A 24,204-nucleotide genomic window follows, 5' to 3' on the forward strand; every position below is an offset into this window, starting at 1 on the left:
TGGACATTACTCCTCTCTGCATCATAAGGAAGGAGGTGCAGCAGAGGAAGAGACTGATTGGCTGAACATGTTGGAGCAAAGAGCAGAGAGAGAGAGAAGCCTGGAATCCACCATGTCAGACATGTGAGAGTCTGATCCTGGAGAGCAGGGGACACAGGCACAGAGTGCGTGATAAACGTCCAGCTCCTCAATGTGTGAAGGGAGAAGATGATCCTGCAGCTAAACCACATCTACAGGCCGGTCAGCTTACCAGGAGATGTCCATCGCCACCTGGCCTAATCAAGGGACCGATTCTGCCATCCATCCCCTGCAGCCCTAAGCTGGATCCCTGTGTGACCCCAAGCCTGCTACATCGAGAAGAGAGTAGCTATTATGGGACTTGTAGTTCCAAACACGTGAAGCTAAAAGGACTATCTGTGAAGGATATTTTGCTTCTTCACCATTGTGCACCAACACAGTCTTCAAGAATGTCAGCATCCGCTGCAACCGGGCCCCAACAGTGTTGCTTTTTTAGGCTGTAGCCATTTATAGTTTAGTAGTGTTAGTTAGGAGTGTGTCATCCCTATCTTTCAGGTTAACTGCAAAGCCTTAACATTCTTTGTATGTGTCAATTGTGAATACTGTTTGTTTCATTATTACTTGCCATTCCCCCTACCATATTTACCGTTTACCTTCCTCCACAATAAACCTGTTGAAAGTTTTCAACCTCATCTCTTTGTGAGTGTATACGGAGTGTGCACAGGAGTTTCCCTGAGTCGACCCCTGGCAGAAGAGGAAGACTCTCTGCATCCCACTACTACTCCCAGCAACTTTAGGGTGGAGGCACTACGCTATATTTAGGTGAGAACTACCAAACACCCTTCCCATGGAGGCGGCTTAAAGGGGTGTTACACACATACAGAGCTCTGTACACAAAACGGTAGATAATTTAGTGCCCTTTAGGGCCAGCAGAAGGCATAACCGTGGCATCAGTTTCTATACCTCTTTACTAGCTGCACTAAGAGTTAATGATTTATCATGATATAATGAACAATAAAGCATTGCCTAGTTCCTTGTGTTACATTATATGTAGAAAAAACAAAACAAAACTAGATATGTGGAAATTCAGGTTTTCAAACATGGATATATTGCCATATTTCTAGCTATTGAGCGCTGATTATAAAGCCTCGTTCTTCTGTCAAACTGTTGAAACTTTTTTGTATGCATTTTCCTCTGGGAAAACAGGGTGACAATTAAGTAGACCACCACATTTATTGCGACTGTCCGGAATAAGCAGAATCAATCCGGGCAAATTTGCGCCAGTCCACACCAAAAACAGTGGGGTTGCAAAAATCTGACAAGTGGGTACATCTGGGTGAAGTTGCGGCGAGACTTAGATGGCCCTAAATTTACTGACATGGAAGAGGAAGAAGGAAGAAGGAAGAAGGAAGAAGGAAGAAGAAAGAAGAAAGAAGAAAGAAGAAAGAAGAAAGAAGGAAGAAGAAAGAAGAAAGAAGAAAGAAGAAAGAAGAAAGAAGAAAGAAGAAAGAAGAAAGAAGAAAGAAGAAAGAAAGAAAGAAGAAAGAAGAAAGAAGAAAGAAGAAAGAAGAAAGAAGAAAGAAGAAAGAAGAAAGAAGAAAGAAGAAAGAAGAAAGAAGAAAGAAGAAAGAAGAAAGAAGAAAGAAGAAGAAGAAAGAAGAAAGAAGAAAGAAGAAAGAAGAAAGAAGAAAGAAGAAAGAAGAAAGAAGAAAGAAGAAAGAAGAAAGAAGAAAGAAGAAAGAAGAAAGAAGAAAGAAGAAAGAAGAAGAAGAAAGAAGAAAGAAGAAAGAAAGAAAGAAGAAAGAAGAAAGAAAGAAGAAAGAAGAAAGAAGAAGAAGAAAGAAGAAAGAAGAAAGAAGAAAGAAAGAAGAAAGAAGAAAGAAGAAAGAAGAAAGAAGAAAGAAGAAAGAAAGAAGAAAGAAAGAAGAAAGAAGAAAGAAGAAAGAAGAAAGAAGAAAGAAGAAAGAAGAAAGAAGAAAGAAGAAAGAAGAAAGAAGAAAGAAGAAAGAAGAAAGAAGAAAGAAGAAAGAAGAAAGAAGAAAGAAGAAAGAAGAAAGAAGAAGAAGAAGAAGAAGAAGAAGAAGGAGGAGGAGGAGGAGGAGGAGGAGAATAGGAAGAGGAGAGCAAAAAGGAGAACTAAAAAGAAATAGAAGGTAGAAAAGGTTGATGAACAGGAGGCTATCAAAGAAGAATAATGAAGATGAAGGAGGAGGACAGAGAGAAGAAGAGATGGATCAGGAGGAACAGCATGGCCAAAAGACACAGCCACACTTACATACACAAATTAAATATATGTCTTACACCCACCTTGCCCAAACTTAATCTTATGACCTCCAAGTGAAAAATTTATGATGGCGGCCCGATATCATTTTTTTTCCCATAAGAACAGAACCCATAAATGTTATTTCAGTGTGCGCTGCTGGTTGTATCAGTCAGTGGCTGTTTGCATTGCTTTTGTGCATTTCCATGTGGCGTATAACACCTGTGTATAGCAGCTTTGTTGCAGTATTTGCTTTTAAGGCTCATTTATAACCGAGGGAATACGTCAGCCATTCAATAGCAGAAATCAGCCTGTGTGTTATCTGAAACAGTCATTTCTCACACTTCTCATTATACAAACAGTCTAAGAACCCCATACACATAAGGGTAACGTGAAACTGAACCTGCTGATTTCTGCTGGACTAGCTGACCATCTGTGTATGGGGCCTCCAACTCTCTACCAACAGAATATCAAAGAGGATTGGACATGTTTAATTTTCATGCCCAATCGTTTAATTTTTCCCTGACGAAATGCTGAGAGGTATCAGTATCAGCTTATGTCCCCATATATATTCAATAACTCTCGGCTGGATTATGCTACTGCCTGATTCATGCATTTTCAAAGAAGAGAGCGAAGAAAGTCGCTGCCAGACACCAGGAGAAAGTCCTGAGACCCCATACAACTTAGACTGACGGCTGATGAAGTCAATATCAGCGGGTTCAGCCCACTTTGATCTAATGGGGGTTCTTTACTCCCCTGTTCTCAGGGAAAATTGGGAGGAAAATTGAACTGCCGAAAAACAAGGCCACAAGTGAATATATCAAACTTTGTAATAGGTTTTCAGAGATAGCAGCTTCTCCGTTTACTTCCAGAAGCCCCTTCTTCCCTTTTTCTCATCTTCTGGGTCTCTGTAAAAGTTCTTAAACCTCCTCAGTAACAACAAGATCTGTCTAGAGTAAAAGGGAAAATATAAAATGAGGGAGGAGGGGGATGCAGCTGAAGCTGGTCCAGTGTGGAGGAGGAGGCAGGGGCTACATAGACTTCTGATTTGCTCAGAGCCCAACTCTGACATCATTACAGGGTCACTCTAAACAGCACTGTGGTTGTATTCTAGGGAAATTTGACTACAATGTCAGAGTTTGAGGGATTGGATCAGTAGATAACTTGTAGATATATAGCTTTCCACGGGCAGGTGGCTGCACAGTCAGAACTCTTGTAGCACCCCGAGGACTCGGCTGCTACAGGAGTATTGCACCTCAAACCAGAGGTGTGGTATTCCACTCCCGGGTAAGGATGGAGTGTGGGACAGAGTTCAGATAGCTGCATGCACTACACTCACCCCATTTCCGGGGGACAGAACAACGGTACTCCCACCAGATAGATGTGCAGGTACGACAGCGTCTGTCCCTGGCTGGAGTGGGGGGGGGGGGGGGGGGACATCCCAGTAGTGTAGGAGCAGATAGGGGAGGGACTCTGGGCATAGGTAGGAGCCCATTGGGTGCTAGTCACCTGGGCTCGGGTGTCAGAGGGAGTATATAAGGTGGGCACCATCTTTAGACAGGGTCTGTTCAGCCTGGAGGAGTGGAGAAAGGAGCTCAGCCAGAGAGGGCTGAGGGGGAGCTGTGGCTCCGTCTGGGCCCAGCTCCAGAGCCAGGCCTGAAGCATAGAGAGGGAAGGAAGAAGAGGAACACTAGGAAAGGCCCAGAGATGCAAGCAGAAGGAACCCTGAGATCCCACGAGTGAACTAAAACGGGTGAAGGGTTGGCAGAGAAGGGTACCGGATCCCAAACTGGTGGAGGTCAATCATCCTTAGCCAGGAACCGGAGGTCGTGGTCAAGCTTTGGCACGACCCCTCGCCACATCCACCAGGAAGGCACACCACATAGGGTCAGGAAAGCCGGAGAGAGGTTTTGCCCCATAAGGCCCGAGGAAGCCGGACATAGGTGGGTCCCTGGTGAGGACGGCCAGTAGGAAGGAAGAGAGGGGAGCTCTGGACCACGCTCTGGAATCGCCCGGGAGTTGGCCGAGTCCCTGACCTGGTGGACGCAGCACGGCTCGGGTGGTCCTACTGTGCACAAGGATCTGATAAAGAACTGTGAGTAAAGCTTTTGAAACTGCACTTCCCGCCTCTGTGTTCCTGCCGTCACACCTGCACCCTCAGCACTGGGACACCCGCACCATCACTCCCATCATCATCTCTAACAGATCTGCCCTGAGGCCATACTCCTCCCGTGGGGAGTCATCTCATTCTCAGCTGCACAAACAACACCGGCCTCAGCGGACTGCAGTGCAGCGGCGGTTCCGTGACCGCAATCCACGGGTGGCGTAGTCGAACATTCTAACATCTACTGCTAAATACTGCCGCTCAGTTTGACTCCCTGGGCACGGACCGGGTCACTGCCACGAGACTACTACCCCCATCTGATCCGGCTCTGGGTAAGCCCCCGTGCGCGCGATGCCGCACGACACAGCAGGCCCAGGGGCGCGTCAACTTTGGCGTAGTCGGCAGGATTACGTGCCCGCAACCACCGGGTACTGCGTGCCTGAAGAAAAGTTCACATTTACCGTAAAAAGGAGTCTCCCGCCAATTCCAGAGGGTTCCCGCCATCGGACGCCATCTCGGGTCGTTTCCCGCCGTTTGCCCGCCATCTGCAGCCTTTTCCCGCCATCCACGGAGTTTCCCGCCATAAGGAGACGATTCCCGCCATCTGAGACGATTTCCCGCCCTGGCAGAGCGGACTCCATTATGGGCGTGCCAGAGGGTGGCAAGAGGCCACCTCCCATCGTGGGCCAGGTCCAGGAATGGCGCCAAAAGCGGAAACCGCCCCCACCAGCAGAGACTGCAATGATAGAGATGTCCATCAGCGTGAGGGGGCTGCCCCTGGAACTGACTGTCACCAAGTTGCCCCGGGACCACCCTCAAGGGGGGCGGATAGAGAACAAAACAGAGAAGATGGGTGCGGCCTGGAGGAGTCTGGACAGATCGCACCCGGAGATGGAGGAAGAGTCGAGCAGCACTGACCCTGTGGTCCGGAACCTGTTGCAGGCTGCCACCCCAGAAGGCCTGGTGGAGATCCTGGCACAGCTCCCCAGAGATCGGGAGCGTGCACAAACCGCGCTGGAGACCTTGGCCCGGAAGATGGCCCGGGTACAGCAGGAAGCGCTGGCCGAGTGGAGGAGAGAGATGGTCCAGCAGGCTGGAACCCGCCAGCAGAAGACGCCACCCGCAACGTGGAGCATGTCTGCCCCTGAGGATGGTGCAGGAGGAACGGAGGCAGGAGACGACGCCGCAGAGGGAGCCACAGAGATGGAAGCAGGTAATGGGGACGTCATCACCTCGTGCCCAGTAGCCGCAAGCCTGCCCCAGCTCCCTGTCGCAGAGCCCGAAGTTCCACTCACCGCGCCCGTTGCTGCACCGCCGCTGCTCCCGACTAGGCCTCGAGCGGCAGGAGCCGCGGTCACGCCCTCTGTTATGCCACGCCCCTTGACCCTGAGCGCGGCAAAAGAGGAAGTGCCCCCGGCCTGGTCGCAGGGCCGAGTACCCCCGGGTGCCGCAGTCTCCACAGCGCCCTCTACCTCCACTGCGCCACCGGCCTGGTCGCAAGGCCGGGCGCCGCTGCCCCTACAGCGCCCTCTACCTCCACCGTGCCACCCCTGGGTGAAGATCTGTTCGCACAGCATACTAGCCCGGACGGGCTGCCTTTCGTTTGGCCACCGGAGTACGTCAACCCCCGACTCCGGAAGGAATGGCCTCTGTGTGAGCCTCTGATCCCGGCTCCGGCACCCGCCAAAATTGTTCCGCTCCCGCTGGAGGAGGCCCAATTTGCATGGGACCCCACCGGTGAAGACCTCATGGGGTTCACCAAAGAGACCCGGGCGGCCGCAGCCCAGCGTGAGGAGTGTTGCCGTCAACAACTGGAGGTCTTTGGGAGGGAACGGCGAGAGAGGCGGATCCGCGAGGAACGGCTGCAGGTCCAAAGCGCGGAGCAGAAACGCCGGGCCCGACGAAACCCCCGTACGGCCCACGGTCCCCGCGCCACTGGGACTGTAATAAAGTTTCAACTGGAGAATGGCTGGGGCTTTATCCGGGATCACCGAACCCCCGGCGACGTCTTTGTCACCCGCAGGGATGTCGAGTCTCACCTGCCGGAGGGACACCGAGGACGTGACCTTTACTCAGGTGATGAGGTCACCTTCACCCGGCACCAGTGTGCCAAAGGACCATACGCCCTTCACGTGCACCGGTTGACGGAGAAGGAGATACGGGATGAGGAAGATCAAGAGGACCCGGACGGGTCTGAAGACTACCGTCAGGAAGGAGTAGGAGGAAATCGCTACTAAAGGGGAGTAGCATAAGCAAAGTACTGTAAATAAGTTACCCGTATGGGTATTCGATATGCTAAGTGAAGTGTGGTCCCCGTTGGGACTAGTGTGGAACGGTTTAAAGGAACTGTTTCCTGTGTGCCCCTATCCCTTACCAGGCTGAGGACTGTGAGCAGCCATTTCCTTATTTCCCACTGGCCGAGGACTGAGAGCGGCCATACCCTGTAAATAGTTGCGCTTCTTCAGGCGCCCCCTACTGGTTTTATAAGGAACTGTTTTTTTTTTTTCTATTAGTGACTGTTGCACTTTACCCGGTCACAACTTGCACCGTGGCCGGAAAACAAGAACGTTTTATATAAAAGAGTTTTATATTGAAAGTTTATACTGCTAAAATGATAATATAAGAAGTTACCTGTAACGTTATATTTTCTGATAATGTTTTTTTTTTATAATGTTTTATATGTTAGTGTGTACTTTAAAAATTTTTGTATGTTTTATAATGTTATGCTCTTTTCCAGCCCGAGGACGTGCTGTGGTTTACCAGGGGGGAATGTAGCACCCCGAGGACTCGGCTGCTACAGGAGTATTGCACCTCAAACCAGAGGTGTGGTATTCCACTCCCGGGTAAGGATGGAGTGTGGGACAGAGTTCAGATAGCTGCATGCACTACACTCACCCCATTTCCGGGGGACAGAACAACGGTACTCCCACCAGATAGATGTGCAGGTACGACAGCGTCTGTCCCTGGCTGGAGTGGGGGGGGGGGGGGGGGGGGAGGAACATCCCAGTAGTGTAGGAGCAGATAGGGGAGGGACTCTGGGCATAGGTAGGAGCCCATTGGGTGCTAGTCACCTGGGCTCGGGTGTCAGAGGGAGTATATAAGGTGGGCACCATCTTTAGACAGGGTCTGTTCAGCCTGGAGGAGTGGAGAAAGGAGCTCAGCCAGAGAGGGCTGAGGGGGAGCTGTGGCTCCGTCTGGGCCCAGCTCCAGAGCCAGGCCTGAAGCATAGAGAGGGAAGGAAGAAGAGGAACACTAGGAAAGGCCCAGAGATGCAAGCAGAAGGAACCCTGAGATCCCACGAGTGAACTAAAACGGGTGAAGGGTTGGCAGAGAAGGGTACCGGATCCCAAACTGGTGGAGGTCAATCATCCTTAGCCAGGAACCGGAGGTCGTGGTCAAGCTTTGGCACGACCCCTCGCCACATCCACCAGGAAGGCACGCCACATAGGGTCAGGAAAGCCGGAGAGAGGTTTTGCCCCATAAGGCCCGAGGAAGCCGGACATAGGTGGGTCCCTGGTGAGGACGGCCAGTAGGAAGGAAGAGAGGGGAGCTCTGGACCACGCTCTGGAATCGCCCGGGAGTTGGCCGAGTCCCTGACCTGGTGGACGCAGCACGGCTCGGGTGGTCCTACTGTGCACAAGGATCTGATAAAGAACTGTGAGTAAAGCTTTTGAAACTGCACTTCCCGCCTCTGTGTTCCTGCCGTCACACCCGCACCATCACTCCCATCATCATCTCTAACAGATCTGCCCTGAGGCCATACTCCTCCCGTGGGGAGTCATCTCATTCTCAGCTGCACAAACAACACCGGCCTCAGCGGACTGCCGTGCAGCGGCGGTTCCGTGACCGCAATCCACGGGTGGCGTAGTCGAACATTCTAACATCTACTGCTAAATACTGCCGCTCAGTTTGACTCCCTGGGCACGGACCGGGTCACTGCCACGAGACTACTACCCCCCTCTGATCCGGCTCCGGGTAAGCCCCCGTGCGCGCGATGCCGCACGACACAGCAGGCCCAGGGGCGACTCTTATGACGTCTGCTGACACATAGTGAGGCGAACTACAAGAGTTAGGTACTGTCCTGATGGGGTCCACCTTATCACAGTGGGATGGCTTTTACACTTTTTGGGTCCAAATAGTGTTAACTAAGTATCTTAGGTTTAATAGGTAACTTGTAGATATTTGCTTGTCTCTGGAGTAGTAATGAAACCAGTCAAAAAGGTCTGAAAATGTAATTTTTATTTTTTATTTTTTTTTAAAACACCCTCCTTACATTTTTTCCATAGGCATCAATTTAAAAATTGTTTTAAAGAGAGCAAAGGGGAGTGCGCGACTTCTTGGGAGCCCCCCAAAATCATAGAGAACTACCTAGTTGGGGCTACACACTGGCAGAGTTTTAGGGAGTGTCTCAGACTGAAATGCGGAGATCAGAAAACAATAAAATGACATTAAACCACTCGGCAAAAAGGACAGATGGGGGTTAGAGTCACTTTAGTATAAAAAAATATAAAATAAATTTAGCTGTGCCTACAGGATTTTGACGAATTGCCCTTCTATGCCCGGCTCGGGATGTTTGCATGCACGAACAAGAACACCAAGAAAATATGAAAATGTGCAATGGAAATAAGACACAAGTGTGTAGAGTTCTGCAGCGATGCCAAAGTGCTAACCAAATTCACTAAAGCCGCTGAACGCCCCCGCAGCTTGGGACATATGAACGCAGCATGGGATTACTGTCAGGGTGTGCACCCAAAAGCAATTACAGGGGTCATAAACCGGTGTCCATTTCTACCCTAGAGGAATCTTGTACTGAAAAGCTCAAAAAAAAATTAAGGCTACCTCTATAAACTGAAGCCAGAAGGAGGACATCAGTCACTGGGGCAGAAGAGGATAGATACCCTGCAGGGCTGGTTTAGCTCCATGGCTAAAGCAAGAAATCTGACAATACCATTAAACAAGAAATGGTTATTTATGCAGGATCCAGAATTCCTTTAATCTGGTATTTGAGAATCCAGAAAAAAAAAAGCGTTAAAAAGGTTATTCCCATCTTTACAAATGGATACAAGAATTTTTTTCAGTTTATGGCTTATTAAGCGGTTCTTGAGATGTAAACACTTGTTTCCAGCTAGGAGACAGACCACCCCAGATGCCTAGCTTGCAAGCACTGCAGTAAAAATCGACACCTGTGGTCCTGGCCAGCTTAAAAACAGTGTTTACATGCTCCATAGAAAAGAGCTTGTAAGCCCTGCACATCTTTGGCGGTGTAGTAGAGGTGGTCGGTCTCCAAGGCAATGAGCTGTAAACAGAAGAAAATTGTTAATATCTCAAGAACGACCAAAAGTTTTAATAAGCAGTAAATTGCAAAAGGGCTTCTTTATACATGCATTATCCGATAATATCCATTTATAAGTGTAGGAGCAACACTTAAAGGGATTTTGGGGAATATACACTAGGGGTCTTGTGACGTTCATAAGGTTTTGCGCCAGAATTCTGGTGAAACCCATTTGTAAATCGGGATCTCTGTCTTTCAGTTGTTTTTGGATTTCAAGATCTTTGCTTGATATCAGTGAGTGGAACCATTCCTGAAAACATTTATGGCCAGATTCATTATTACATTTGCGCCTTTTTTAGTCTAGTTTTTGTTTTTTTTAAAGTCTACTTTATATGTTCTTTTTTTTTTGCTAAATGATTTCCATTGTCAGCGAGGTTTAAGGGTTTTAAAAAGGTTTTCAGACGTTTCATTAATTACAACTTTTAAAAAAGTTGCAAAATTTTTTGCGCAAACGTACTTCAACTTCCCATTAGAGTGTTATTTTTTCTCAAGCTTTATTGGAAGGAAAAAAAAAAAAAAAAAAAATTTATGAATCAGGACCTAAAAATTCAAAATCGAAGCCGCCTTAATACTGAGGTTTTGCTACATTCGTATCCAGTTTAGAAAATTATCTATGATCCAGACATCTTAAAAATAGCAACTATCATGATTAAAGGGATTGTCCACAATTAGAAAATAAATAAAATACATCCTCTGTCAGCATACAGTGTTTGATTGAGGTTCAGCTCCACTGAAGTGAATGGAGCAGAGCTGTAGTACCACATTTAACCAGTAGACAGGGGTGGCGCTGTTTTAGGAAGAAGGCAGCCATGTTTTTCTAAAAACGCTGAACCAGAAGACAGCTTAAAATTTTAGGAATTTTATTGTGTAGCTTTAGCTCCTGCCTGCAGTTATAGAGGTTGTCTGTTCGAATCCTGGGGAGGGTCACAAAAAAAAAAAAGAAAAAAAAAAAAAAAAAAGAAAATGACTTCTCTCCACCAATTATACATTTTGTCAAAAGGTTGAACTTGATGGAACTAGTTTTTTTTTTAATCTATATAACTATGTGTGTTTTCCCAGGACCGGCATCAGCACCCGGCACATCCGGGCAAGTGGCCTGAGCAGGCAGGGAGGCCCACTCGCCGTCTGGGACACCATGGGGCCCGTGAGCAGGGGAGTCCGGGCCCAGCATCTGGACAGCGCTTGAGAGTGGGAAGACGGTGACGCTGAGTAGTCAGGAGCTGATTAGCCGCAGCATGGAGAGGAGAGTATTTTATTTATTTATTTATTTTTTTTATGTATGGAGGCATGGGACATTATATGGAGCAATATATGGGGCCCAGGACTCTGTATGGAGCAATATATGGGGCCCAGGACTCTGTATGGAGCAATATATGGGGCCCAGGACTCTGTATGGAGCAATATATGGGGCCCAGGACTCTGTATGGAGCAATATATGGGGCCCATAATACTATATGGAGGACTATACGGGGCCCATAATACTATATGGAGGACTATACTGTCCGGTCTGCATTGTGCGCTGCGAGGATTCGCCGGTTTCTGAGCTATTGTATAATTTACAATAGATATCACTCATGTAATGTAAGAAGTGAAATCTTTGCATTGTACTATATATATATATTTCTTATCTTTGCATCATGAATCGTGTTTTGTGTTAAAGGCGCCACTGAGACCCTTTCGCCCAGGGCCCACGAAAACCTGGAGCCGGCCCTGTGTTTTCCCATCCCAATATATAATAATGTACTCACCAGGCGGGAAGGCGTTCCGCTGAACCAGATCCAGATATGAATGGACCATGCTGCTGAAGACTTTCATTGCCCCTTCTTCGGGTGCAGCGTCAGGACTGTACGATGGGTTTGTCAGGTTCCCGTACTCCATTTTTCTATTTTTGGGTTATGCTGAGGTAGCTGAAAGTTACTAAAAAAAAAAAAAAAAAAATCCTTCTTAAAAGGGCAAGGATCCTAAATGGTCAAGATCCTTCAGGGCACGTGTTTTACAGCGACTTCTGAGAGTCACCAAACCAGTTTTTGTGTTTAGAGATGGCTTTTCTCTGAGGTCAGAGTCTCACCACTGTAAATTCTAGAAAAAACAAAAACCAAGTCCTTCAGGTTTCCCGGAACATATTGTATCACGTGCGGGAAAAAAAAAGTCAATTTCCAGTTATGAATCCATAAAAAAGAAAAAAAAATCTAAAACTTTCAAGATGAATGATGTGGAATTATTTTAGTTGCAAAATTCCTTCAAAACTTGCAAGAAATTTTTCAGTTCTTCAGGCAGATGGGGTCTCCATCCACAAAATACTAGGATTTCCTGCAAGAAAAAAAAGAAAAATATAAGTTGAGGAGTGAAAAAAAATATATAATATATTATTTTATTATATAATATATTTTAATATCTATCTACAGTATATAAATTTAATAATAATAATAATAATAATAAGTCTCTTCTGCTTGTTTTTCCTGGTCAGTGCTAAAGGATCAGGAATAGGAGACTCTCACCCCTCTATTATCTGCAAAACGGAGATTAACCTTATTTTATCTGTTAAATTCTTAAAGCATCACCCCCCACCTCCGCCCCCCGCATTCCACACTCACAGCCAGAGGCCTCCATGCAGGGTCTGCTGGGATATTAGAGGCAGCAACATCCCATTTGTATTTTGAAGACTAGTTGTTTTGTTTTTTTTATAGAACATGTATCAGCAGAAAATGATCCAATCAGGTTTGTAATAAACACATTTTATTTTTTTCCCATATTACAATCTGTATAAGAAAAAAAAAATAAAAAGAACACACACACACACACACACACACACACACCCACCATAATTTTCACATTTGCCACTCGGACCAATTTAGACTCCAAGCCCCCTCCAATTCATCAAGACCGGTGTGAGCTTGCGGGGGCGGGCTGGAGTCAGCGGTACCTGATTAATTAAAAAGTAATGCTCTAAAAAGTGGCACCTCACAACAAATCTTACTCCAGACAGGGACAGGAGTAAGACTTTTGGAGTAAGGTACGCCACAGCTCGTTATGAATAGTGTTGAGCGAATTTGTTCAGCATTTCAATTTCGTGTTCGGGGTTCCAGCTTGTTCGCACCAAAATCAGGCTTCGCCCACGAACACCCCTGATTTGCCATGCAGATGTTAGGACACGTGACAGCATGGCAAATCAGGGATGTTCGTGGGCGGAGTCGATTTTTTTTGGCGCAAACAAGTCGGAACCCTAAACACGAATTTGAAATGCCGAACAAATTCGCTCAACACTAGTTATGAATAAGACGAGCCCTAGATATCACACCTCACCTCCTCTCCCTACTGTACAGTGATGTTTGCACATGCTTATTAGATGCCTGGTTACAAAAGATAATAGGGTCTGAGTCCGTCTTTTTCTGCTAATGTATGTGGATCTCCTGAAAGTCCAGGAAGTATGGCCAGTGTGAAAATAGCAAGATTTCAATTTTTTTTTTTTTCTTTTTAAAATATAGAGATATCTATTTATCCATCAATAAAAAAAAGGTTCATAAAATAAGCATATATATTAGATTTAAAAAAATAAAATGTATCACAGATCTTCTGTTAGGATTCTTTCGAAATCTCAACCCCTACACTGCAGAGGAAATCTGCAATATATCAATTTTTAGCTGCGGAATATCACTATGGATTAAAACCTTTGAAATGTAAACATTAAAATCCACAATAATCCCGCTACAAAAATCCACAAAATTGTGGTGCAAGTTCTTACAACTGCAAATTACTCAGCAGAAATTCCACAGAGAATAAGTCCTATGTTCACGTGCCCTTTGGATCCCGAGGATATTATTCGGCCAGAACAAGTGCGGATCAGAAATATAGAAATTAACTTAAATTTATATCAAGTAATCAAACTCTGTATCAGGGTCATCAACTGGACTTAAACCCCCCCCCAAAAAAAAAAAAAAAAAAAAAAACCACCAGACTATTTCTTCTGGATGCATTGGAAAACCACAATGAATCATTATGATCAGTGATCCGTGTATACAGCCCATAATTCTGATATGAGACATCACCTGCATTCCCTGCAAAGTGATAATTACAGTCATAATAATCTGTACATGTTTCTTCAATTTTTATAAAAATTGACGCCTTAAAATATTTTTTTTCCCGGATAAGGGAAAAAAAAACGCCCTATTGTTACTGACCAGGAATTTCTGGAAGGTTTCCAACCCTGCTTTGTATAAGTGTAGAATCAAAAGGTTGTGTGAGGGCCACTAACTTCCACATCGGGAGGTCGGTGGCGCTGAGGCTGCCGAGTGGTCAGGTGAACGGCAGGACATACAGTATGTAAGAAACCTGCCAACCGCTGTCATAGCAGACACCTGTCAATACAACAGCCATGTGGAAGTGAGCGACGGCACAACATAAAAAGGAGTGAAGCAAATGGGACAAGGACTGTGACTTATTGTACAAGAGAATACAGCAATTCGGCTACACAGAATATCAAACTATTCTAATTACCCAATATTGTTGCATTAGAAATAAACAAATATTATCATGAGGGATGTCTTGGTCCTAATACCTTAACCTGCGGTGCGTCACTATCAGGTCTATAACCATAGTTTCTCTGTCACTCTAGGCAATACAGGCCCTAATGGAGCCTATGATACCATGCCGTTGGGCCGCAAGTCCCTTATCGATGAGTCACTTTGCACACCAGTTACGCTGGTCGACTTTGTCTCCTGAAGCACTGCCTCAGTCCGCTGTGTACCGTACAGCTATGTGGCGCCCATGAGGGTTCGACCGCCACAGGGATGCTGCACTTCTCTAATGGAGTGTAGTGTCCCTCCTCTGAGGTAAGAACAGTGCAATGGTCAGGACCCTTCCTTCACATCCAACACCACACTTCTCCACCAGAGGGGGCTAGAATGCACTAGGTGCTGCCCTCCTGGTTACCGGGAGACTGGGGAACCAAGAGATAGGGGAACCATTTAGTGGGCGAGGGTGGAGGACTCACATTTTAGTGACACATAAAATGTAATATTTAATAAAAAAAACATTTTGGTTTTGGGTCTTTGTATTGTGATCTTGTAGCGCCCCGAGGGTTCGGTTGCTACAGGGGTATTGCACCTCACCCAGAGGTGTGATATTCCACTCCCGGGTAAGGATGGAGTGTGGACCAGGGCTCAGTTAGCTGCACGCACACACACACTCACCCCATTTCCGGGGGACAGCTCGACGGTGCTCCCAGCTGCGGGCACAACTGACCATGTCCCTGGCTGGAGTGGGGAGGGGGGGAGAGAACCCAGTGATGTAGGAGCAGAAAGGGGACGGTTTCTGGAGCATAGGAAGGAGCTCATTGGGTGCAGGTCACCTGAGCTCAGACACAGAGAAGCAGATAAAAGGTGGGAGCCATCTTAGTCAGGGAGTTCAGTTCAGTCAGCCAGAGCAGAAGGGAGAGAGAGCTGACAGGGAGCCGTGGCTCAGGCCGAGCTCAGATCCATGAGGCAGGCCTAGCGAGAAGGCCAGAGAGGAGAAGAGAAGAAGGAGAAGGAAGGAAGGAGAAGAGACAAAGGAGTGGAAGGGCTCCAGAAACAAGAAGGCAGAAGGGACCCTAAGAGAGCAGAATGGACAGCAACCGTTGCAAACCCGCGTTATATCGGGTGAAGGGTCAGGCTGTGGAAGGGTACCGGATTCCCAAGTTGGTGGAGGTAAATCATCCCTCAGCCAAGAACCGGAGGTCGTGATCATTTATTGGTGCGACCCCCCGCCAAACCTGCTAGGAAGGCGCCATATAGGATAGCGGGAAGCGGAGGCCAACGCTTACCCGACACGGTCCGCAGTAGCCGGACAGAAGTTTGGTCACGAGAGGCCAGAGAAAGGACAGAAGGGGGTCCTGTGCCATACTCCTGAATTGCCTGGGGGTTGACCGAGCCCCTCACCTGGTGGACGCAGCACGGCTTGGGCAGTCATTGCTGACAGAAGTGACTTAGATAACAACTGAGTAAAAACTCTGGACTGCATCATTGGACTGTGTGATCTCTGCTGCGCCAGCACCATCACCCCCAGCATCCACCTACACTGCCCTGAGGCTACACTCTTCCCGTGGGGAGTTATCCTACCCCTGTGCTGCACACCAACACCAACCTCAGCGGTCTGCCTTGCAGCGGCGGTTATCCCTGACCGCAATCCACGGGTGGCATAGTCGGACATTCAAAACACTGATAAATGGACTGCCACAATTTGGTCTAACCACCCTGAGCCACGGGACCGGGTTGCCACTACTACCCCCATCAGCACCGTACACCAGAAGGCCCGGTTCCGGGTACCCCACGGCCCAGGGGGCGAGTCAATCTCCCTCCCTGAGCGTGGATCCTGTGTGGGCCTGCAGAGGACGGAGACACGGCCCTCGTACCTTAGCCTTGGGTCGAGGGGCAGGTTGCAGATAATGAATGTCTCAACCCGGTCAAGGACCATGACCAAGAAGGCCCGGAGCTCAGGAGTGTAGCTCCACAGCAAATGGATCCCAGGGAGGATACAGACGGAGCGGTCTACGCCACCTGTCCTCGCCACCTGATATACTCAGAGGGAGTCCGGCTGCAAGAGGGGTACCGGCCCCCTACCTTGCTACTCTACATCCTGGTCGGGAAAGCCCGGTAGGCCCTGAGGATCCCACCGGGTAACGGAAGGAGCGGAGCTGCCACCTGTACCCTTTTTCTGAGTGGAGTTGAGAGGGAGATACGGCCTATCTACACACAAACACACACACACACACACACACACACACACACAGGAAAGTACCCGGTCTGCAGTCTAGGAACACTCTGGTGCGGGGTCCTGATTGAACGCTGGACTTACTCGGAGGTTGTCGGACCCTCGTCTCTGGTGACCGCAGAACTCTGCGAGGAGCAGGGAGAAGCCTTGCAGCTGTACTCTACAATGTGAGTAAAAACCCTGGAAGTCAACCCTTATGGCCTCCGGACTCTTTATTCTGCATTACACCGCACCAGACCTCCTAGACTACTACCCCCGCCATCCTGTCCCTCTGCCCTGAGGCCTTGCTCCGCCTGTGGGGAGTAGTAACAACGACGGCCGCCATAATACCATGCCTCAGCGGACTACAGCGGCGCTGGTGGCCTTCACCAGGTGCCACAGGTGGCGTAGTCGAGATCAGCCACTCAACCCGGATAAGCCCATAACATCTCTTTTTGTTTTAGTGTGACGACCCTGGGCATGGGTCCGGGCCACGACTGCACCCCATCTCTACATCACAGGACCCGACTCCCCCATCTCCCAGGGTAAGGGCTTACAGAGGACGCACGTGAGTCACACATCTACACCGGACGTCACAGCTAACATGAACATCCCTCTTCAACTGCCTGGTGGTGTCTCTGCTCCCTCGGCTTGGATCTCTTAGCTCTGGTCTCTGCGGTTCGGCAACCCAGCAGCCAACCTCGCGGCACCACGTGTCTGTCCTGCTACAGTTCAGGCGCCAACTAATCCACTTCACTGCCCTCCTGAGCCTACTATTATTATTATTATTATTATTATTATTATATGTGCCACAGCTGTCAACCTGACCTGGGGTCTCCTCCAATCTCTTCCCCTCAAGAACAAACACTTCGTTATGCAGTTCCTGCAAGCTTTTCCACTTTTTCTTGTCCTACAATCTTTGGCCAATAGATGACTGGATTGATTTGCAGACATCCCATTATTATACATTAACTGTGGCAATCTTCTCTTTGTCCATCGCCTTACACATGTGATCAACTGACCAGTAGTTTGAGCAACCTGTGTGCGTCTCAGGACCTGGAACCCCTCTGATCTACAAGGAATTTAAGGGGCTCCAAAACGTGTAAAAATAAAAAAATATAAGTTTGTAAAAGTTTGGTTACTCTTTAAAAGGGGAACTGTTAATGTCCCCAAAAGCCGTTAACCGGCAAGCATTCAGTCTTAAAGGTGTGGCCAGAACTACAGTCAGAGCGAGAGGTAAGCATGCCTTGGCACTTTGATTGACAGGTCTTGGTGCAGTACAGAGCGCAGAGTGAGCCCAGAAAGTGCTGGTACAGACGCTGATCACTGTAACAAGCAGTGACTGTAGCTGAGCCGGGCACACGTCTGACTGATAACCAGCGGCTGCTGGGAAGAATAAAGAATTTTCTCCAGGTAGCTGCACTTTCAGTAAGGCGGCCAGACAGTATTGTAACGCTGCTAACTTGCAGATTAACAACGTTTGGGGGCATGATAGGTTCCCTTTAAGAGTATACGCTTTACAAGACATTCTTATGTATAGATTCAAGTTTATCTGGACATACATTAGAATTTGGGGGGGCAGAGAGTTTTCCGCACTTATTATTCACATGTTGCAGCCATGTTACACTTTCTGCTGCACTTTCTAAAACTACATTTTAGCTACTTGTACATTTAGCGATAGGATTGTCTAATCTGATACGTACAAGGACGACTCTCACATTCCAAGTCTAAGAACGTGGCTGCTAGTTAAAAAGTTGGCACTTGCCGTTGAGCAGACGAAGGAGAGAAGCCAAGCTGACGGCTTCCAGGAACACGTCTGTATGCCGATACCTGTTGGTATCAGGTACTGCGAGGTCTGAGTTCTACAATAACAATCCAGCTATCTACACATTAACATAAGGAAGATGTCGGGTTTTCGACTAAATAGAGCACGAAACCTGGAAATCCTTAAAAGGGAAATTTGTCACCTAAGCAGAGAGCAGCATAATGTAGGGGCAGAGGACGTGATTCCAGCGATAAAAGCAGAAAACCATCGAAGGCGCTCATAGGGATAATATGTACAGAATACAGGGAACGAAAATAGGTGAAAAAGGCCTTGAAAAGTTGGGCTGGATTGGGCACAACTCCAATTAGAGCAAGTATCGCCGCCTGTCTTTTAGTTATAGAATGTCAAGTCCAACGCGTTTCGAGACTCACAGGCCTCCTTGTCAAATAGAAGAAGCAAATATATTAAAGCACAAAACAAAAAGACCTGGATAAAGGGCACCAACCACGGCCACACAATACTAAGAGTTTATAGAATCTTAGAAAACACTATATAAAACATTGGAAGTCCACATATAAAAAGTGGAGGTGAACTCACATAGGAAATAACAAAACTCTGATGACGCGTTTTAGTCTGCGATAGATAAACAATGTAGATTACTAGGGTAATATGACGGGAACCTATAGGTTGTGCTCTTCTCAAAGTGGGGGATGCTTCCATGAAAATGTGGTTGACGTGTAGTAAACCTTTGCATTTAACAGACTAAGACCTGTTAAAGACCGGACGAATCAAGGCATTTCGGTATGGTGTGAACAGGTGCAAATGTTGCGATATCATCACCCATCGAGTATTACATACTATAGTGAACAAGTTTTGCTGAAATGTCAGTTAATTCCATCAAACACGGCATTTCGACACATGCGATTTTTCAGTTTTTACTGTTATACCCATCGACCCTATTCAAGTCCAACATGTGCCATCCTTTTTTTTTTATATAAACCAGTCCTCTTTATATTAAATTTACCTAATTTTGCAGACCATCCCTGCGGACACAAGTTTGCGATTGTATCTAGTCTAGGTACATTCCCAAGGTTCTCCAGTCTGGAAAATTACTTTTTCCATATGGGCATTGTGTACCTCCTCCAAGACTTGATTTTTATTTATTTGGGGGGGGGGGGGGGGTAGTCTGTATATGCGAGAGATCTGGCTGGCGTTTCTGGCTGCATGTGCCCCTTCAACATATGCATCATGCGGACTTAAAATGTTTAAATGCTTTTTCAATTGTTTTATAAGATTTTATAAATTCTTAGTATTAAGTGGCAGAGATTGGCGTCCTTTATACGTCTTCTGTACTTGACAAAAAGGCCTGCCACTCAAAATGCGTTGTAGTCGATATTCTATAATGAAAGAATTGTTCATCTAGCACAGTAATAACAGTACCGTGCTCCTTTGCCTTGTGATTGCAGCAATATGTCTGATTGTGCCGCTCAGCAGTTTTGATAAAAACAATGATTTTATCAGCAGATAATCATCACTAGCAGACTAGTAAACCTGCTGCCATGTGGTCCTGCATATTCACGAGCTCGGTATAACGCCACCCCCGGCACTGATTGGCAGCTCTATATACACTGTGCATAGGCAGAAAGCTGTCAATCAGTGATGTGGGCAGGGTTATACAGAGCTCGGCATTCAGAGAACTGATAGATCTTCAGCAGATAAAATCACTGTTTTATCAAAACTACAGCAAGGAGCCCATTAAGCGATACATCGCTGGGGGAATCACGGTCTCTGTCTCTACACTATGCTGCCTTCAGATGAGGAAGCAAAAACCATGAAGTTATTCACTGGAAAATATAAAGTTCCCTGAAACTATAAAAATTGGTTTTCTCTTTGATCATTATGGAAATCACTTGGATTCTGCAGCTCAACTCCATTGACGCAAGTGTGATCTGAGCTGTGCTGATCTGGCTCTGTACATTGTGTACATCTGGCCACAGCTGCAAACAGTTCAGTGGGGGTGTCGGACCATTATTGATCACCTATCCTAAGGATACGCTATTAGCTTAGTAGTGGACAACCCTTTAAGGCCCCGTCACACTTCGCGACGCTGCAACGATCCCGACAACGATACGACCTGTCAGGGATCGTTGCTGCGTCGTTATGTGGTCGCTGGTGAGCTGTCAAACAGGCAGGCTCACCAACGATCAGGGGAGCAGCGACATCGTGGAAAGAATCTTTCCACGATGTCCTGCTCCTGGTTACCAGCCTGCTGAAGCAGGAGCAGGCTGGTAACCATGATAAACATCGGGTTACTAGGGGCACACGCGCACCTAGTAACCCGCTGTTTATCATGGTTACCACTCTGCTACAGTGAGCGGGAGGTTACCGCTCACTTTAGCAGGCTCGTAACCATGATAAACAGCGGGTTACTAGGTGCGCGTGTGCCCCTAGTAACCCAATGTTTACCATGGTTACCAGCCTGATCGCTGCTCCCGCTGGTCACACACAGCGATGTGTGCTGACCAGCGGGAGGGCAATGACCAAAAAATGGTCCAGGACACTTTGCAGCGATCAGCGACCTCACAGCAGGGGCCTGATCCTTGCAAAGTGTCACACATAGCGACATCGCTGGTGAGGTCGCTGTTGCGTCACCAAAACTGTGACACTGCAGCGATCTCGCTAGCGATCTCGCTATGTGAGACGGGGGCTTTAAAGTTGCATTTGTGGTGCCCCTGAGGGTTCAGTCGCCACAGGGGTACTGCACCTCAGCCTGAGGTGTGGTATCTCCTATTCCAGGTAAGGATGGAGCATCACTCAGGACCCCACTTTACCACTCAACACTACACCACTCCTGTCCTGTAGGGGGCCTAAATGCACCAGGATGCTGCCCCGGGCTGGGATAGAGGAGATGGGGGGAACCATGTAGTGGGTGAGGGTGGAGGACACACTTTTAGGAAACACTTATTGATTCATATTTAATCTACGGCCATCTTAAGTTCAAGGTCTTTGATTGTGATCTTCATCTGTGATTGTGGTCTGCAGCTAACTGAAGATACACGGTCCTCGTACTCTGGCCTTGAGACGAGGAGCGGGTCAGAGTTAACCACTGTCTCTGCCCGGTCAGGGTCCTGACCTAAGAAGGCCTTGGAGGGGAGCGGAGGAAATAGGCTCCACAGGCAAAAGGATCCCAGGGGGATACGGACGGAGCGGAGTCGCCACCTGTATTCTTTATTCTGGCCTAGTCAGAGGGATTCCTGCTGCAAGAGGGGTGACCGGCCCCCGATATCTGACTTTGTTACTTCACGTCTCAGTCAGAAAAGCCCGGAGGCTTAGTGGATCCCAGGGGGATACGGACGGAGCGGCCTACGCCACCTGTATCTCTTACACTGCGTTTATCCAGTGGGACCCGGCCTTACACCACGTTCATACCACACACAATCAGGAGAAGACTTAGTGGGAGAACTTACAAAGGAGAGGAACACACTAACGGGGTCTCGACAGGTGCTCCTGATCTACCAGGAAAGTGCTGGACCCCCTTCCTGGTGGCCGCAGTACGCCATGAGTAGCAGAGAGAAGCTTTGCGGCTGAAAGTTCATCTGAAAGTGAGTAAAGACCTGGATGACTTCATACACCGCTTCAGCCTGTTATTTCCTGCGCGGCACTGCGCCCACCATTCCTTCTCACACTGCCCTGAGGCCCGCTCCACCTGCAGGGAGCCGTCCCTTCTTAGCAGCCCATAACACCGGCCTCAGTGGACTGTAGCAGCGCTGGGGTCCATCACCGGAAACCGCAGGTGGCGTAGTCGAAATACCACTCTTACTTGAAAGCCCAATTTTTAATGGGCTTTCAATTTTTAATGAGGCAGCCCTGGGCACGGAACGGGTCAAGGCCACGAAACTTACACCGACCAGGCTCCGAGTAACCCCGCAGCTCAGGGAGAGCGTCTCACATTCCAATATCAAAATTTTTTTTTTTTTTTTTTAAGTCATCAATGTTATAGAAGCCATAACAGCGATGATGGATACATTACAAGTATTGTGCTACTCTACTCTGACCAGCAAAACTAAACTAAGGCCTAATGCCTGGGATTGTGGGTGAAATAGGTGTTGTTCTTTAATTTTTTTTTTTTTTTTTTTATATTTATAGATAGATATATATATATATATATTCTACACCTATGTAACAATCAGCTCAAAAACCGCAGTGACTGCTAGCTGGGTGATCAACTGCTTTGTCTGGTCTTAAAAGGGGTTTGCTCATCTTATTAAATGAGTAAAATGGCTTGTAAAACTAGCAATTCTGCAGTTTACTGCTCATTAAAAATACTCTTTGTTCTCAAATACAGAGCGATTTTTTCTTAATTGTATTGTGTACAGATCTTTGTTAATGCTCTGCAGTGTAGGAGTGGTGACTAGTTTCCTATGCAAGGAGTGCAGCCCTTACAAACTCTTTGCTATACAGCTTGCCAGTGCAGCTCTAAAGCTGGCCGGATTGCTGGAGCAATCTGCACACCTGCTGACAAGCCAGCCCCCCCGCGCACCTGCTGACAAGCCAGCCCCCCCGCGCACCTGCTGACAAGCCAGCCCCCCCGCGCACCTGCTGACAAGCCAGCCCCCCCGCGCACCTGCTCTTCTCCCATGCTGCAGCGGTAAAGCAGCCTTTGTTGCTGCATCAGAGTGCACACTGTTAGGGCCAACCACTGTGCCATGCTACAGGCCTGAGCTGTCAATCAGGAGCGGGCTGTCCCATGTCCAGCAGGAAGTCATTCTGTATGTACAGGATTCCGGCAGCCGCTCAGCAGCGTTTGTTAGCCCAGGTTGACTCATCTATATGGGCTCTTATTCTAGGAGGAAAACTTTTCTACTGAATTTACATAATATTCTTCACATTCAAAATCAGATTAAACAAAGAGGAAAACCCCAAGGTGTTTAGTTTCCTGGTCTGAAGGACGCGTTGTCTTTGGTCACATAAACCAAGGTATCTATAAATACCCGACACCTTCAGCCCCCTATCAGTGCCCTGAGCACCTGACACGGGAGACAATGGGAACAGCGGCAGACATAGAATATAATACATGCCCGGATGGTTACATCCAATTACAATGCGACATTTCTGCTCGGTTGTGTTTTACTTCCTTGATCATTTTTATGGGGACTTAGGTTTTACAGATCACTTTCACTTAATTATAAATTGCTTAGAAATCATCTGCTGGGCGGTAAATGGAGGAGTGATCGCCATTATTCGTAGTATTACCAGTTACCAAATCTACAGAGGATCCGGTTCCAGATTTCACAACACAAAAGGGGCCACACAGATCACGGGGGGCCGCTGCCCTAATACTTCTTCACTGATCTTTCCTCCTCACACCCGCACGTTCTGCTTTTTGACCAAAAACAAAAAAGGTGGTCGAGGTGAGCTGTTGGCCAAATTATGATTAAATTGGGCACATTAAGGCAGGGATCACACGAGCGTAAATTCTCTCATCCTAGAGAAACTGGTCAATTATGCTGATCATACTCTTATCAGCGCATGATCGGATTCTCTCGGGTGAGGAGAAGGAAGGAAGTGGGGGGCAGGGGAATAGATCATCTTCTCCAGTCTGTCAGTCCATAGAAAAAAAAATCAGTCCGGTGTCAGAGTGCAGTCCAATTTTTCCTATCTGATTATCAGCTCAAACCTGTGCATGCAGTGATCCCCCCCCCCCCAGGACTGGCTCTGTCCAACGAGAATAAATTAGACATGGGCACGGCCCCATAGAACAACATTGGTCCAAGTGTAATCCAAAGTTTTATCGAATCGCACCAAAAATACGGTCAAGTGCACGAGCCCCAAGCGTGGCTCATGATCTCAATTTTACCCAACTACCAGCAAAAAAAAAAAAACACCTAAACCAAACTCAGTGTTTCCATTGCCTTTGATCACAATTCACAGCTCTGCCTCCTTCCTACTCAATATTACAGCATAAAAATGTCTAAACGGAAAATATAAAAGGATACTAA

General features: G+C 47.4%; 1 protein-coding gene and 1 long non-coding RNA gene across 4 annotated transcripts in view; one reads left to right on the forward strand and one right to left on the reverse strand.

Moving 5' to 3' along the window:
- LOC141273301 (uncharacterized) overlaps positions 1-11,826 on the forward strand; it is a 58,451-nt gene extending 46,625 nt beyond the window's left edge. Inside the window, exon 3 of the long non-coding RNA XR_012322084.1 lies at positions 10,774-11,826. This is a non-coding gene — a long non-coding RNA (uncharacterized lncRNA). The remainder of the gene's footprint in view (positions 1-10,773) is intronic.
- The window catches only part of LOC141273300 (prominin-1-A-like), a 79,933-nt gene that overhangs the window by 44,413 nt on the left and 11,316 nt on the right, over positions 1-24,204 (reverse strand). For all 3 annotated transcript variants that reach the window (XR_012322083.1, XM_073684936.1, XM_073684935.1), the window contains exon 2: positions 11,463-12,024. Coding sequence is in view for 2 of the 3 variants with exons in the window: in XM_073684936.1 (XP_073541037.1) it covers positions 11,463-11,592 (130 nt within the window). In the remaining variant the exon portion in view is untranslated. The remainder of the gene's footprint in view (positions 1-11,462; positions 12,025-24,204) is intronic.

Source organism: Phyllobates terribilis, unplaced genomic scaffold (assembly GCF_046119375.1).
Source record: "Phyllobates terribilis strain yellow unplaced genomic scaffold, ASM4611937v1 Scaffold_5__5_contigs__length_657084704, whole genome shotgun sequence".
In the NCBI taxonomy this organism is placed as follows: domain Eukaryota; kingdom Metazoa; phylum Chordata; class Amphibia; order Anura; family Dendrobatidae; genus Phyllobates; species Phyllobates terribilis.